The sequence below is a fragment of the Nuphar pumila genome, chromosome 2 (assembly GCF_984573655.1).
Source record: "Nuphar pumila chromosome 2, dmNupPumi1.hap1.1, whole genome shotgun sequence".
In the NCBI taxonomy this organism is placed as follows: domain Eukaryota; kingdom Viridiplantae; phylum Streptophyta; class Magnoliopsida; order Nymphaeales; family Nymphaeaceae; genus Nuphar; species Nuphar pumila.
Genome location: NC_143250.1, coordinates 50780804 through 50798825, shown reverse-complemented (window position 1 = coordinate 50798825; position 18022 = coordinate 50780804). Strand labels below are relative to the sequence as shown.

At 38.4% G+C, this 18022-nt stretch overlaps 1 protein-coding gene across 1 annotated transcript; it reads left to right on the top strand.

Annotated features, from left to right (window-relative positions):
• The first annotated feature begins 420 nt into the window (after nucleotides 1-420).
• LOC149845448 (uncharacterized) lies at nucleotides 421-1086 on the top strand. Its single transcript, XM_089987987.1, has one exon. It carries the CDS (start codon nucleotides 421-423, stop codon nucleotides 1084-1086), a length of 666 nt encoding a protein of 221 aa, XP_089844113.1.
• Nucleotides 1087-18022: the final 16936 nt, after the last annotated feature.

Genomic DNA, 18022 nt, shown 5'->3' with positions numbered 1-18022 from the left:
CATGTGCTGGTGAGTCGGCCTACTACTCTGGCCAATGTGATCGAGTCAGCTACAGTTCTGACAGAGGACTGAGAGAGATCTAGAGGCGGATTTCAGAAGGGAGGTGGCAATGGAGCTGGTTCTTCGGGCAGAATGAGGAAGAACCCATCGGTGGGTGGAAAGGTGCAAGGCGGCAAGAAACAGCGGACCCATGATGGGCGACAACAGGCTCGACACTCGTAGTAGAGGTAGCAAGGAAAGGCCCCGCCAGTGTGTCGCAAGTGCGGCAAGAGCCATCAACTGGGATTTTGCCCTATGTTCAAGGGGGTCTATTTTCAGTGCCAACAACCTGGTCACATCGCTCCATTCTGTCTGAACAAGCCAGCGGCTCAGGGAGGACAACAGCAGTAACAAAGACCCTAGCAGCAACAAGGTCAGCACATGACCAATGGACGAGTCTATGTGGCTACGACAGCTACCAAGGGCGATCAACCTGACCTCATCGAAGGTATCTTCTTAGTCGCTGATCACTTTGCACGTGTGATGTTTGATTCAGGACCAACCCATAGTTTTATTTATGCTTTGTTTGCAAAATTGCTCGATTTGGTTCCTTCTAGCCTTGAAAAAGCTCTTGATGTGATGTCACCTATGGGTGTATCCTCTTCGTGCGGGAAGTATTTTTCTGCAGTTTACATTATGGTTGAGGGGAATGAATTTTCTGTCGACTTGGTCATACTAGATATGACATTTTATGATGTCATTCTGAGTATGGACTGGTTGTCCAAACATAATGCTACCCTCCAGTGTCAGGGCAAGAAAGTTATTTTGGGGCATCCCGATTTGTCCGTGTTGTCCTTCCTTTCGACCAGAACGACAAGCGAGGTGAAGATTGTTTTTGCATTAAAGATCTCCAAGTACCACAAGCAAGGTTGTATAGTGTTCTTGGCCAGTGTGTCCGCCCAGGATAGTCAAGTGACACCCTTGGAGCAGCTAGACATTGTTCGTGAGTTCTCGGATGTCTTTTTTGAGGATTTATTGGGTTTGCCACTGCATCGACAGATTGAGTTCTCGATCGAATTAGTGCTTGGTACGGTACTAGTTTCTTGAACTCCGTATCGCATGGTACCTGCTAAGTTGATAGAATTGAAGAAGCAATTACAGTTGCTTCTTGAACAAGGTTTTATTAGACCAAGTGTGTCTTGATGATGCATGAAATGCACATCATGTTAACAAGTTTTTCATGCATTTTGTAACAAGTTTAAGGTTTTAAACCCATGTTTAGATGTATTTTGATAGTAAGGGGTTATGGTTTGAATTTCAGAAAAATCGGAGTTAAAATCAGAAAGTTATGGCTATTTCAATGTTTGGGCACGGATTTCGAGGTGGATCGGATCCATATCCGACCCAATTAGGCTGTTTGGACCTTGGATCAACCTTTACGAAGTCTAAAATCCAACCCACACGCATATCCATATCCATTTCAAAAAGTTTTGCAGAAAACCCCCCAGAAAGTGGCACCTAGCAAAATAGTTTTTTTTAACCCTGTTTCTGAATTTTCAAAAAAGTATAAATAGACTTTTTAGAGGAACCCTAGGCGTCTTTGGCTTGGATTTGGCGCCCCCTGCAGTGCCTCTAGCTCCAGCACCTTCTTCCCCTCCATTCTCCCACGTTTTGGCCATTGAAGACCGGTTTATGCTTGGTTTCCAAGCATCTTTCGATCTCCCTTGTGATTTCTTTACGTTTCTTCCTTCTCCTTGCTGTTTGTTTCACCATTTTTATGTGTTTTTGCAGGTGTATCAGAGGTGGAGACTACTAACCTTGATCCGTAGTGCGAAACACACATCAAGGTGAGCCGGCCATACCTCCATCCGATTTTCTACGCCCTCCGATCGAGAATCGGCGCATATTTCATCTTCGGTGGATCTCCAACGTGTTGCAGCTGCAAAAGTGCTATTTTTGGTAAAGTTCCAGCATTTTCGAACCGTTTGGGACGTCAAGATCAAGCCACGGTCTGCTCTTCTTCATCCCCACGATCGTCGGATCACCCGAAAGGTAGGTCTTCTTCTTCCTTCTCTTCTAGCTAAAACCGAATTGTGTGTTGATTTTATTTTATTATTTTTCTGTGTGTTTCTTGTTTTTCTTTTTGTTTTCAACCTTAGAATAGATCTTGTGCATAGACGAGCACGTTAGATTAGGTTTATTTGATTGGTTAATTTATTTGCATCTCGTTTTTTTTTTATTCTTCACCCAACTCGTGAAAATCGGCTAGATCTTTATCTAGCCGATTCTTCAAGGGTGTCCATTGGGTTTGTGGGTCTGTTTTACTGAAAAATCAATCTAAAAAGGGTTCATTTTGATTCACCTTCGTTGTTGGTTTTGTGTTTCAATTGAAAAGAAAAAAAATCGGCTAGAATATTTCTAGCTGATTCTTGTGTTTTACAAAATTGTGTGTTTTGTTTTTATTTTTTTGGATGGTGTTTCTGTTCGTTCTGTGTGTGTTTTGTTGATTCCAGTACCATTCATTTTTTATTTAAGGTAAATTGGATTTCATAGGTGGTGTGTGAGAGTTTGTCCCAAAATCGGTGAATGAGATTTGGAATTTAGTAAAGTGTGTGTGAGTCCATTGTGAATGTTGTGTAAATTGTTTTTCATTTTTGTAGTTGGTCAGTTTGTAAGGTTGTGAGCTTCATGTTCATCATGTGTGAGTCTTTGCAAATTTAGTTTTGATATTTAATTATTTTCGGTAGTTTGTTTCCTTGCAAAAGAAAAAAAAAAGTAGAGTTTCTCTTCTTTGTGCATGTTTGATTGAATTGTCCAGCCGGCTGTAGAGTCGTACATAGTTTGTTATATCAGAATTTTATGTCATTTTGGTTTGTCATATGATGTTAGTTAGATCTTGTTTTTGAAAGAGGTTTAGTAGTTGTAATTTTTCATGTTTTATTCATTAGAATAGTCGTTTAGCTAAATTGTGGTGTTAGGTATCTTATGATTTTTAGCTTAGGTTATTGTTTGATGTTTATTTCAGTGATATGTTCATGATGCATAGTGTTGTTCATGTTTCATTTGTGTAATTAGGCGTTTTTGATTAGGTATTGCTTTAGTTTTTGCAAATTACTTGTCATTTAGGTTAATCATAATTTTTTTTTAGTTTAGTTCTTCTTCTTCTTCCCCAAGGAGGGGCGACAGCCATTAGAGCTCCAATTGAGCTCTAGGTCGATTTCCCAGAAGGTATTAATTACAATTAGGTAGGTTAGGAAGGTGTCTAGGTTCAATGTATTAGGTTTTATTGCCTTAGCCATTTTTTAAGAGTCATTTAAGTAAGTTTTGGAATTAGGGTAGCATTTAATTCTAGAAAATTGTGTTTTTATTTGAGTCTTTTCATTCCCTAGGTAGTTTTAAATGTCTTAGCCTAGAAAATAGCTCAATTAGGGTTGACGATTTTTTGAGAAGGAAAACAATTAAGGTAATTGGATTTGAAAAGTTTTTGGAAATAGTAGATTCTTCAAAAATCGTGTGGAGCATTCAAAGGAGCATTAAATTTTGAATGTGCATTAAAAAAAAAGGAGTTACTATTTGGCTTTGGAAAGTGTTTTGAAATTCAATTAAATTTCCAATTTAGGTTCCACGATTTCTAGAAAGAAATAAATGTCATTTACTTCAATATTGGAAAGCAACAATCGTGGGGTTTTCTAGGTTGGACTTTTCGTTTTTCCAAAGTGAGCTTAAATATATTTAAGGAGTGTAACTCTCTAATTAATTGGGGCGATTTTTGATAATCCAATCATTCCAAAATTCGAGCATTGACAATTATTACCTTATTTTTCCAACCTTCTACATTAAATTCGTTTAGTTTTGAATTAATGTTAGGTTAATTAGTAGGTTACTAATTTAGTTGACCTAATTAGTTGAGTCAAACCTAACCTAACCTAACCTAGTCAAAACCAGAACCTAGTTGAGTCAAACGAACCCAGTTAGATAAGTCAAACCTAGACCGAGTCCAATCTAGTCTAAGTCAAACCTAACCCAAACTTAGGTCAACCGAGTCTACCTCACCTAACCTAACATAGTCAATTCCCATGACTAAGCATAGGAGTCATGTACCTAACCCAAACCGAGCCCACCTAAGCCAACCCGAACCTAGTTAAGTCAAGACCGAGCCTAGTTGAGTCAACCAAGTAAACCTAACCCTAACCCTATCCTAAACCCGCAGCCTTTGTTCTTTAGTGGATTAATTTCATTTAAGTGTAATTTATTTTGATTTTAGACTAACTAGTTTAGTTATTTGATTTAGTTATAGTGTAGAAGTGTGTGTGCATAAATTGTACTTGTTTTATGTGTGTGAGTTGTGCATTGTGATTATTTTACTCATAGTTAGTTAGTATTTAACATAGTTAATTAGGATTGCATTTCATTGAGTAGTTTAGTTGCATTTGCATCATTATTTTAGCGTAGTGTTAGTCATAAATTGCAACTTACGATTATTCTTTAATTCATGTAGTAGAAGTGCATTCAATAGCAGCATATACACTGTCAAGTACTCTCATTTAGATTGCATTACGGTTATTTTGCATTCTTAGTGTTCTAAATAGACCTATTTAGTGAATAGTGCACTCAAAGAAAAACCTGATTTTTGCCCCATCGCACTGTCGTCATTTTATGTGCAAAAATTATGAGTTTTTAGAAAGTTTTTGTTGTATTCACTTTATCAGCGTGTTAGCTCACTGCAGACCAAATTTCATCTCGATCCGAGTTGGTTTGGTCTGATTTTTAAGTGTTTTGTGAAAACCGCTTTTTCTGGTTTTTAAATTTCGGGACTTTCGATATCCTAATTTTTCCCGGTTTTGAAACGCTTATATCTGGAGTTCCAGATATCGTTTTTCCATTCTGTAAAAACTGTCATATTATTTAATCTGTTAGTTACAGAACAGAATAAATTTCGGAAAAATCGGACCTCGTTTGCTTTGTCAAACAGTGGTTTTTCGATAACCTGTCAGAAATCTATTTTACACTAGTTAGGGGCATTTTTGTAATTTCCTTAGTTTCAGCATTTTAGGACTGTTTTCAGTATTTTCTGCATTGTAGAATCTGCATAAGCATTATTAGAATTAGTTTAGCTAATTTTAGAATTAGTTTAGTATTTTATTTAATTATTGTTTGATAATTAGAACTTGTTTTATTAAGTTCGTAAAATTAGACTTAGTTTCATTTATAGTTTGCATTCTTAGAATAAAATACTAACTTTGCATTTTCCTTCATTTTAGGTTGAAAAGCATTTTCATTTTTCCAGGGTTCCTTGTCCAAGTGCAAATATCGTCTAAGTGGTGAAAAGACCAAAATACCCCTAATGTGCAACTGAAGACTGGATTGCTACTTCAAGTTTTTCTTTAATTGTAATTTGTTTAGTTGTGTAATTTTAGATTGACATTTGTAATTAATAAATTAAATTCTAAAGAAATATTCTGATTAATTCCTGTTCCCTGAGAATTCGACCCGTACTTACCACTTTGTGGAAAGTCGGTTTTTATACTTTTGGTTGACGATTTTCCAAAGTTTTATTGAAAATTATTGTTTTAAAAATATCATCTTCAAAATATCAACCAAATTTTGGTGCCGTTTCTGGGGAACGGCGAATTAATTACTTTATTTCTTAGAGTTTGATTTATTAATTTGTTTTAGTTAGTAGGATTAGTAAGTGAATATAGGATTAACATAGTTAGTAAATATAGGATTCACGTACTGTTCTTTCTAGGATTCACTTAATTTTTCATTCTGCAAGGAGCGATTAGACAGGTGGGTTTTAGAAAAACTTAGTTTGTGATTTCCTGTATTTATTTTTTTTTCAGTATTTTAGAATAGTTTACTTTGTTATTTATTTATTTAGTTATATAATTCTGACATAGATAGATAGCATATTTGTTTCTTAGTTACTGTATTTGTTTTATTTACATTTTAGTACCTGTGTTAGTTTAGATCGTTTGCTTACATCTGGTCTTAGTACCAGTGTATGCAGGGTCGACGAGGTCTAGGAACACCATTACATCCATTTGTTGACAACCCAGAGAGAATTTTACATTCTCATCGAAGTTCGACAACAATGGCTGACATGGATCCTCCACCTCCACCCCCAGTTCATCCACGTCCTCTGCGGGAATACTTCATTCCCACATATTATGTTCAGGCATCCTGCATTCGGAGACCCGATGTAGGAGCGTCGTATTATGAGATTAAGGCCAACATTATTCAGATGCTCCCATCTTTTTATGGCCTTAGTCATGAGGATCCCTACCGACATTTAGATGAATTCCTTGAAATCTGTTGTACGATAAATATACAGAATTTCGATGATGACGCTTTGAGGTTGACTCTATTCCCTTTCTCATTGATGGACATAGCCAAGTATTGGCTAAAGTCCTTAGATTCTGTAGAAATAGAGTCATGGGATCAGTTACAATAGGAGTTTCTTCGGAAATACTTTCCCATTGGTCGTACGAACCAATATCGTCGAGCCATCACTAGTTTTGCAGAACTAGATGGTGAGCACTTCCATGAGATCTGGGAGAGAATGAAGGATCTCCTCAGGAAATGTCCCCATCATCAGGTGCCGAGATGGCAACTGGTGCAGAGCTTCTACGATGGATTGTCTGACAGGTTTCATCAGATGGTCGACTCTTCATGTGGGGGAACATTTATGCTGAAGAGCGAAGACGAAGCATGGAGGTTAATTGATACATTGGCTGAGAATTCCCTCCACCATGCTTCGAGCTCTCATTCAGATAGAGCCACACCCAGCATTCAGAAGAAAGCTGGTGTTCTTGAGATTGGTCCATCTACTGCACTACAGTGCAAGGTAGACATGATTGATCAAAAGCTGGACCAGCTTCTCTCAGGACCATCCACTACACAGCAGGTGTGTACTCTTTGTGCCAGTCCAACACACGATATCACTGAGTGCCCTTCGGCAGCTCAGTATCCTGAATTTGTTCAAGAACAAGTTCAGGTAGCTCAGAGTTACGTCAGACCGCCGAACAACCCATTCTCATCTACATATAATCCGGGTTGGCGTAACCATCCCAATTTTTCATGGAAGAATCCACAGTCTTCCATGCAGATGCCTACTTCCTCTCAGCCAGCTCGGCCGCCATTTTTTCTCAGACATTCCAGCGGCCGAGTTATTCTCAGTCTTCTACTTCATTTCCTCCCCTGATTCAGCAGGAGTCTGCCCCGCAGACATCTTTTGAGGAGAGACTTCTCCAGGCATTCCAAGAGGTGAAAACCTCTAATCAGAACGCTTTTGAGAAGTGTAGCCAGATTTTGAGCTCGCATACGCAGTCCATTGCGAAGTTAGAGTCGCAAATGGGACAATTAGCAGAGACTATCAGTAGGAGACCCGAGGGTACATTGCCGAGCCAGGCTGTCATGAACCCGAAGGGCAAGGACCAGATGACTGGAGGCCTGTTCCATGCTGAGTCACAGCAACAGGCCAAATCTGTTATGGCCCTGAGGAGTGGACGTGAGTATCACGTCCAGAGCAGAGAGAGAGATAGTAGAGAGAAGATAGAGGAGCCAGCGACCATTGTTTCACCTTCGTCAGCTCAGCCATCATCACCAGCCCCACCATCATCTTCAGTACCATCATCATCATCATCAACCTCAGTACAGAAGAAGGATAGGAGTGAACCTTCTCACAAAGAGAAGGAACCACCCGAGTATATTCCCCCACCACCCTATCCTAAAGCATTAGTCTCCCGGATTGAGAGGGAAGCAAGGTGCGAAGATCCAGGACATGCTTGACATATTCAAGCATGTGCAGATCAACTTACCTTTGCTTGATGCGATTCAACAGGTGCCAGCATATGCCAAATTCCTGAAGGAGCTATGTACGCAGAAGCGGAAATCTTGAGAGAGAGTTTCTAACAGGGTCCATCTTACTGAGCAGGTGAGTTCAGTACTTCAGCATCAGACACCACCAAAGCTCAAGGACCCTGGAGCCCCGATTATTGCCTGTACTATAGGGAACATCCGGATAGAACATGCATTGCTCGATCTTGGAGCAAGCGTGAACATTCTGCCCGGGTATTTCTTTGATTCTTTCGGGCTAGGAGAGATGAGATCGACTCCTATTACACTTCAGCTGGCAGATCGTTCTGTCAAGGTACCGAGAGGTGTCTTGGAGGACGTGCTAGTTAAGGTGGATGACTTTTATTTTCCAGTCGATTTCATTATTCTGGATATGGAAGGAGTGGATAGCCAGCACCAGACTCCGATCATTTTAGGCAGACCATTCTTGGCGACTGCCAATGCATGCATCAATTGTAGGACTAGAGCCATGGATCTCTCATTTGGCAATAGGAAAGTCAAGCTGAATATTTTCAATGTCGCGATGGGACCAGCAGGAGACGTGGACTGCTTTCATGTAGATATTGCACATGAGCTAGTGGAAGAGCAACCCGAGTTGTATATTACTAAGGATTCTTTAGATTTGTACCATGTAGAGAAGAATAATTGTATAGATAGTGTAGATGTGTCTAGAGTGGCATCTGAAAGACCACCTTGGGGAGTTGTCAGTGAGCCTCTTCCTCCACTTGCGGAGACCCCCACCAAATCCTCGATCTAGTCACCTCCGAAACGCGAGTTGAAACCCTTACCGGATTCACTCAAGTATGCTTATCTCGGAGATGATAAGACTCTGCCTGTGATCATCTCATCCCTGCTCACTGAGGAGCAGGAGCAGCGATTGTTGACTATTCTTCGAGAGCACAAGGCAACAATTGGTTGGGGAGTTGCTGATCTGAAGGGGATTGATCCTTCATTCTGTATGCATAGAATCCATTATGATGAGGAAGTCAATCCAGTTAGGGATATGCAGAGAAGGCTAAATCCCAACATGAAGGAAGTGGTGAAGAACGAGGTGGTGAAGTGGTTGGATGCCAGAATCATTTACCCTATTTCTGATAGCCAGTGGGTCAGTCCGATTCAGGTTGTGCCGAAAAAGTCAGGACTCACTGTGGTCGAGAACGAGAAGGGTGAGAGAATTCCGATGAGAACCACCACAGGATAGCGAGTCTGTATCGATTATAGGAAGTTGAATGTGGCAACTAAGAAAGATCATTTCCCATTGTCATTCATTGATCAGATCTTAGAAAGACTCGCAGGGCAGAGCTACTACTGTTTTCTAAATGGATATTCAGGATACAATCAGGTAGTTGTCCATCCTGACGATCAGGAGAAGACTACATTTACATGTCCTTATGGTACCTTCTCGTTTAGACGTATGCCGTTTGGGCTCTGCAATGCCCCGACCACTTTTCAGAGGTCTATGCTTGCTATCTTCTCAGACATGATAGATAATGTGATGGAAGTTTTTATGGACGATTTTTCAGTTTATGGCTCTTCTTTTGAAGATTGCCTCCAAAAACTTACTCGAGTACTGAGTAGGTGTGTGGAGACAAATCTTGTCCTGAGTTGGGAAAAGAGCCATTTTATGGTCCAGGAGGGGATTGTGCTGAGACACATTGTGTCCAAGCGTGGCATTGAGGTTGACAGAGCGAAGGTGGAATCCATTTCCCGTTTGACTCCACCCACCTCTGTGAGGCAGATTTGGTCATTTTTAGGGCATGCGGGATTTTATAGGCGGTTCATAAAAGATTTCAGTAAAATCTCTCGACCGCGATGTACTTTATTGGAGAAAGACCAGCCCTTTGTTTTTAGCGAGGATTATATGAAGGTCTTTGAGATTCTCAAAGAGGCCTTGATTACTGCACCCATTTTGAGACCTACGGATTGGACTCTCCCATTTGAGATTATATACGATGCATCTGATTATGCTATGGGGGCTATTTTAGGACAACGCATTGATAGGAAGCCCTATGTGATATACTATGCAAGTAGAACTTTGTCTGATGCTCAGATGAATTATACTACGACAGAGAAGGAGCTACTTGCGGTAGTTTTTGCATTGGACAAGTTTAGGTCCTATTTACTTGGTTCGAAGGTGGTTGTCTATTCTGACCATGCTGCATTAAAATACCTGTTGAATAAGAAAGACACCAAACCGAGATTGATTCGTTGGGTTCTATTATTACAGGAGTTTGATCTCGAGATTCGAGATAAGAAGGGAAGCAAAAATGTAGTAGCATACCATCTTTCTAGACTGATCGTAGAGACCACGCAGGATCAGAGGCCGATCAGTGATTATTTCCCCGACAGGCAGATCATGACAGTTAGGACATTGCAGTTACCCTGGTTTGCAGATATTGTGAACTATCTAGTTTCGAGGCAGATACCTGAGCATTGGAACAAGAATGAGCGTGAGAGATTCCTATCTCAGGTGAGGCACTATTATTGGGATGAACCAGAATTGTTCGGATACTGTGCAGATCAGATCATTAGGAGACGTGTTCCGGAGGAGGAGTACCAGTTCATTCTTAATTTTCCCCATACATTAGCCCGTGGAGGGCATTTTAGTAGTAGGAAGACGGCTGCAAAGGTTTTGCAGTCGGGATTTTATTGGCCTACACTCCACAGGGATGCTCATGAGTTCTGTAGGTGTTGTATTCGATGTCAGCAGATTGGGAACATGTCCAAGAGGGACATGATGCCCTTGCTTCTGATTTTGATAGTCGAGATTTTTGATGTTTGGGGCATTGATTTCATGGGACCATTTCCACCTTCATTAAGAAATTTATATATTCTGGTGGCAGTTGATTATGTGTCCAAGTGGGTGGAGGTTGTGGCAACCAAGACCAACGATCATAGAGTAGTGCTTAAGTTCATTAAGCACAACATTTTCAGTCGTTTTGGTGTGCCACGTGCGATGATTAGCGATGGTGGCAAGCATTTTAGGAATGTACAGATAGCTTCTCTGCTGAGAAGATATTCTGTCAATCATAGATTCACCACTCCATATCATCCGCAGACTAGTGGACAGGTTGAAGTGTCCAATAGGGAGATTAAGCAAATTTTAGAAAAAACAGTTCGCCCAGACCGCAAGGATTGGTCCCAGTGCCTAGATGATGCGCTTTGGGCATATAGAACTGCATTTAAGACTCCCATTGGCATGTCCCCGTATCGTCTTGTATTCGGGAAAGCATGCCATCTTCCTGTCGAGTTAGAGCATTGAGCGTATTGGGCTATCAAGAAATTGAATTTTGACCTCACCCAGGCTGGCAAAGAGAGAGCACTGCAGCTCTCAGAATTAGAGGAACTCAGGAATGATGCGTATGAGAATGCCAAATTATACAAAGCTCGCACGCAAGCGTTTCATGATAAACATATTGTCAGGAAAGTGTTTGAACCAGATCAGAAAGTGTGGTTATACAATTCTCGTTTGCATTTATTCCCAGGGAAGTTGAGATCGAGATGGACATGTCCTTACATTGTGAAAGAAGTATTTCCCCATGGAGCAGTGACATTATTCGATCCTATGACCCAAGGTACATTCAAGGTGAATGGGCAAAGATTGAAGCCCTTTATTTCAGATTCCTTGTAGGATGGTGAGTGTGAGATAGTGCATCTCACGAAGGTATGAGGATTCAACCAGAGGGATGTATCATATGTACACTAATTTATTTTTCATTTCAGTATTTTCCTTTATTCAGTATTTCATTCCATATGTGTTAACATTTGTTTTAATATATGCAGGATGAATCTAACACTTAGTATATCAAGTTACCAGATACAGAGCAGAGCTTTCAAAGAAGTAAAATATCAGATGAAATTCAACTTCATAAGCTCATAGCAGATCAGGTTGTATCTATCCTTTCTCCCATTTTCTTTTTATTATATTTTAGTGTGCATTTGCATTGCATTTTTACTTATTTTGTATGCCACTAAGGATAGTGTCATTCAAGCATGGGGGGGGGGTTTAGATGCACACAAAAATTTCAATTTTTTTTTTATGACTGGTAATTAAAGTAGGCATTTGAGAACAAGTTGTAGCATATATGATTGTTTTTGGCATAATCTAACAGTTTAAAAATTTTTTAAGCCCCATAATTTTTTTTTTCTCTGAACTAATTCGAATAGAGTAGTTAGTTATGAGAAAATTCAAAGAAAAGATAGTATTTGATTGTTAGAAAATTTTGAATCACTTCTGTATAAGTATGCACAGTATGTTTTGTGAAAGAAATAAGCAATGGAAAGATGTTTTTGAAAAATGAGTTTAAAAGAATAGAGCTACGTTTAGTTGTTGATGTCTTCATGAATCCTAGTAGTGGAAATCAGACACGAGATGAAGTGTTTGAGTCTCTTAACGAAAAGGATAACAAAGGAAATCATCCTCTTATCTAGTTGATATCTGTGGCCTTTGTAGTTCGAGTAAGTAGAATCTGAAGGGTGTTTTACACCTGGTGCCCCAAAGCCAGCTGGTTTGGGAGCCACCGGTTCGAAAGCTTGTTACATGGACTGCATAGAAAGCCTAAGAGATAGAGACATTGCACATGACGAGAGGAAGACTATACGTAAACTATTAGAATAGAAGGTCTAGTGACTCGAGCAATTAAGTCTGAGGGATACTTTGTATCTAGTGCCCTAAGGCCGACCGGCTTGGGAGTCACTGACCCAAAGCTTGCTACACGGGTCACGAAAACTGACTATTCGAAAAAGTGCTCATGTGAGAAGAATGCTCAAGAGAACAAAGTTGAAAAAAAAAGGGTGAAAATGAAAGAAAAAGAATGTACTGAATGAGAAAATTTTCATTGCTTAGGCATATATGTGTATTACTGTGCAGAAAATATACAAGTGAGAATAAATGAGTAAAACATGAGAATACTTGACTTTCTGAGAAAAATCATAAAATAGCTACAATATTAGAAAAGTGAAGGAAAAAAAATTTTTATTGTGGTGGCATGAGATTTTTAAACTTGTTTTGAGAATGTCAATTACATGAAATATTTGTTCCAACTCCATTCTTAAGAGCCTAATATTTTTGAAAAATCATCCTCGCATTTCATTGATGTTTGTGGGTAGCATCTCTGCAAACCCTCACGAGACCTTACTCGTCCACTGGTGTAAAACAAGGGTTTAAACGGCTTGTTGCATACGCTAAATGCAACCGTGATTCCTACGAAAGTGAGCTAGTTTTTATGCATTCATATTTAGCATTTCTGTCTCTGTTGCACAGCATAATTAGGGTTTGTTAAGGGACTAACAAACATTCAAGCATGGAGGTATTTGATGATGCATGAAATGCACATCATGTTAACAAGTTTTTCATGCATTTTGTAACAAGTTTAAGGTTTTAAACCCATGTTTAGATGTATTTTGATAGTAAGGGGTTATGGTTTGAATTTCAGAAAAATCAGAGTTAAAATGAGAGAGTTATGGCTATTTCAGTGTTTGGGCACAGATTTCGAGGTGGATCGAATCCATATCCTATCCAATTAGGCTGTTTGGACCTTAGATCAACCTTTAGCAAGTCTAAAATCCAACCCACACGCATATCCATATCCATTTCAAAAAGTTTTGCAGAAACCCCCCAGAAAGTGGCGCCTAGCAAAATAGTTTTTTTTAAACCTGTTTCTGAATTTTCAAAAAAGTATAAATAGACTTTTTAGAGGAACCCTAGGCGTCTTTGGCTTGGATTTGACGCCCCCTGCAGTGCCTCTAGCTCCAGCACCTTCTTCCCCTCCATTCTCCCACGTTTTGGCCATTGAAGACCGGTTTATGCTTGGTTTCCAAGCATCTTTCGATCTCCCTTGTGATTTCTTTACGTTTCTTCCTTCTCCTTGCTGTTTGTTTCACCATTTTTCTGTGTTTTTGCAGGTGTAGCAGAGGTGGAGACTACTAACCTTGATCCGTAGTGCGAAACACACATCAAGGTGAGCCGGCCTTACCTCCATCCGATTTTCTACGCCCTTCGATCGAGAATCGACGCATATTCCATCTTCGGTGGATCTCCAACGTGTTGCAGCTGCAAAAGTGCTGTTTTGGGTGAAGTTCCCGCATTCTCGAACCATTTGGGACGTCAAGATCAAGCCACGGTCCGCTCTTCTTCATCCCCACGATCGTCGGATCGCCCGAGAGGTAGGTCTTCTTCTTCCTTCTTTTCTAGCTAAAACCGAATTGTGTGTTGATTTTATTTTATTATTTTTCTGTGTGTTTCTTGTTTTTCTTTTTGTTTTCAACCTTAGAATAGATCTCGTGCATAGACCAACACGTTAGATTAGGTTTATTTGATTGGTTAATTTGTTTGCATCTCATTTTTTTTTATTCTTCACCCAACTCGTGAAAATCGGCTAGATCTTTATCTAGCCGATTCTTCAAGGGTGCCCATTGGGTTTGTGGGTCTGTTCTACTGAAAAATCAATCTAAAAAGGGTTCATTTTGATTCACCTTCGTTGTTGGTTTTGTGTTTCAATTGAAAAGAAAAAAAATCGGCTAGAATATTTCTAGCCGATTCTTGTGTTTTACAAAATTGCGTGTTTTGTTTTTATTTTTTTGGATGGTGTTGCTGTTCGTTCTGTGTTTGTTTTGTTGATTCCAGTACCATTCATTTTTTATTTAAGGTAAATTGGATTTCATAGGTGGTGTGTGAGAGTTTATCCCAAAATCGGTGAATGAGATTTGGAATTTAGTAAAGTGTGTGTGAGTCCATTGTGAATGTCGTGTAAATTGTTTTTCGTTTTTGTAGTTGGTCAGTTTGTAAGGTTGTGAGCTTCATGTTCATCATGTGTGAGTCTTTGCAAATTTAGTTTTGATATTTAATTGTTTTCGGTAGTTTGTTTCCTTGCAAAAGAAAAAAAGAAGAAGTAGAATTTCTCTTCTTTGTGCATGTTTGATTGAATTGTCCAGCCGGCTGTAGAGTCGTACATAGTTTGTTATATCATAATTTTATGTCATTTTGGTTTGTCATATGATGTTAGTTAGATCTTGTTTTTGAAAGAGGTTTAGTAGTTGTAATTTTTCATGTTTTATTCATTAGAATAGTCGTTTAGCTAAATTGTGGTGTTAGGTATCTTATGATTTTTAGCGTAGGTCATTGTTTGATCTTTATTTCAGTGATATGTTCATGATGCATAGTGTTGTTCATGTTTCATTTGTGTAATTAGGCGTTTTTTATTAGGTATTGCTTTAGTTTTCGCAAATTACTTGTCATTTAGGTTAATCATAAATTTTTTTTTAGTTTAGTTCTTCTTCTTCTTCCCCAAGGAGGGGCGGCAGCCATTAGAGCTCCAATTGACTCTAGGTCGATTTCCCAGAAGGTATTAATTGCAATTAGTTAGGTTAGGAAGGTGTCTAGGTTCAATGTATTAGGTTTTACCATTTTTTAGGAGTCTTTTAAGTAAGTTTTGGAATTAGGGTAGCATTTAATTCTAGAAAATCGTGTTTCTATTTGAGTCTTTTCATTCCCTAGGTAGTTTTAAATGTCTTAGCCTAGAAAATAGCTCAATTAGGGTTGACGATTTTTTGAGAAGGAAAGCAATTAAGGTAATTGGATTTGAAAAGTTTTTGGAAATAGTAGATTCTTCAAAAATCATGTGGAGCATTCAAAGGAGCATTAAATTTTGAATGTGCATTAAAAAAAAAGGAGTTACTATTTGGCTTTGGAAAGTGTTTTGAAATTCAATTAAATTTCCAATTTAGGTTCCACAATTTCTAGAAAGAAATAAATGTCATTTACTTCAATATTGGAAAGCAACAATCGTGGGGTTTTCTAGGTTGGACTTTTCGTTTTTCCAAAGTGAGCTTAAATATATTTAAGGAGTGTAACTCCCTAATTAATTGGGGCAATTTTTGATAATCCAATCATTCCAAAATTCGAGCATTGACAATTATTACCTTATTTTTCCAACCTTCTACATTAAATTCCTTTAGTTTTGAATTAATGTTAGGTTAATTAGTAGGTTACTAATTTAGTTGATCTAATTAGTTGAGTCAAACCTAACCTAACCTAACTTAGTCAAAACCAGAACCTAGTTGAGTCAAACAAACCTAGTTAGATAAGTCAAACCTAGACCGAGTCCAATCTAGTCTAAGTCAAACCTAACCCAAACTTAGGTCAACCGAGTCTACCTCACCTAACCTAACATAGTCAATTCCCTTGACTAAGCATAGGAGTCGTGTACCTAACCCAAACCGAGCCCACCTAAGCCAACCCGAACCTAGTTAAGTCAAGACCGAGCCTAGTTGAGTCAACCGAGTAAACCTAACCCTAACCCTATCATAAACCCACAACCTTTGTTCTTTAGTGGATTAATTTCATTTAAGTGTAATTTATTTTGATTTTAGGCTAACTAGTTTAGTTATTTGATTTAGTTATAGTGTAGAAGTGTGTGTGCGTAAATTGTACTTGTTTTATGTGTGTGAGTTGTGCATTGTGATTATTTTACTCGTAGTTAGTTAGTATTTAACATATTTAATTAGGATTGCATTTCATTGAGTAGCTTAGTTGCATTTGCATCATTATTTTAGCGTAGTGTTAGTCATAAATTGCAACTTACGATTATTCTTTAATTCATGTAGTAATAGTGCATTCAATAGCAGCATATACACTGTCAAGTACTCTCATTTAGACTGCATTACGGTTATTTTGCATTCTTAGTGTTCTAAATAGACCTATTTAGTGAATAGTGCACTCAAAGAAAACCCTGATTTTTGCCCCATCGCACTGTCGTCATTTTATGTGCAAAAATTCTGAGTTTTTAGAAAGTTTTTGTTGTATTCACTTCATCAGCGTGTTATCTCACTGCATACCAAATTTCAGCTTGATCCAAGTTGGTTTGGTCTAATTTTTAAGCGTTTTGTGAAAACCGCTTTTTCTGGTTTTTAAATTTCGGGACTTTCGATATCCTGATTTTTCCCGATTTTGAAACGCTTATATCTGGAGTTCCAGATATCGTTTTTCCATTCTGTAAAAACTGTCATATTATTTAATCTGTTAGTTACAGAACAGAATAAATTTCGGAAAAATCGGACCTCGTTTGCTTTGTCAAACAGTGGTTTTTCGATAACCTGTCAGAAATCTATTTTACACTAGTTAGGGGCATTTTTGTAATTTCCTTAGTTTCGGCATTTTAGGACTGTTTTCAGTATTTTTTGCATTGTAGAATCTGCATAAGCATCATACAGCATTATTAGAATTGGTTTAGCTAATTTTAGAATTAGTTTAGTATTTTATTTAATTATTGTCTGATAATTAGAACTTGTTTTATTAATTTCGTAAAATTAGACTTAGTTTCATTTATAGTTTTCATTCTTAGAATAAAATACTAACTTTGCATTTTCCTTCATTTTAGGTTGAAAAGCATCTTCATTTTTCCAAGGTTCCTTGTCCAAGTGCAAATATCGTCTAAGTGGTGAAAAGGCCAAAATACCCCTGACATGCAACTGAAGACTGGATTGCTATTTCAAGTTTTTCTTTAATTGTAATTTGTTTAGTTGTGTAATTTTAGATTGACATTAGTAATTAATAAATTAAATTCTAAAGAAATATTCTGATTAATTCCTGTTCCCTGAGGATTCGACCTGTACTTACCACTTTGTGGAAAGTCAGTTTTTATACTTTTGGTTGACGATTTTCCAAAGTTTTATTGAAAATTTTTGTTTTAAAAATATCATCTTCAAAATATCAACCATGTCTCCCTGAGGTGCACTGGTCCTCTTTGTTAAGAAGAAGGATGGTTTAATGTGATTTTGTATCAACTATCGTATGCTTAACCAAGTGACGGTGAAAAACAAGTACCCATTACCAAGGATGGATGATTTGTTCGATCAGTTGAGAAAGGCAAGGGTGTTCTCGAAGATCAACCTTCGTTTTGGGTACCATCAGTTGAGAATCAATACGGAGGATATTCCGAAGACAACGTTCAGGTCTAGATATGGCATTATGAGTTTTTGGTGATGTCCTTTGGACTCACCAATGCCCCTGCAACATTTATGGACATGATGAATCGGGTTTTTTGTTTATGGTTGGATTCGTTCATCATCGTGTTCATCGATGACATTCTCATTTACTCGGAGAGTGTGGAAGAACACTGAGAGCATCTGTGAATCATATTACAAACACTAAGAGAACATCAACTCTATGCTAAGTTCTCAAAGTACG

Coding starts and splice junctions, on each gene's coding strand:
- LOC149845448 (XM_089987987.1), top strand. CDS start 421: ATGACCAATGGACGAGTCTATGTGGCTACGACAGCTACCAAGGGCGAT.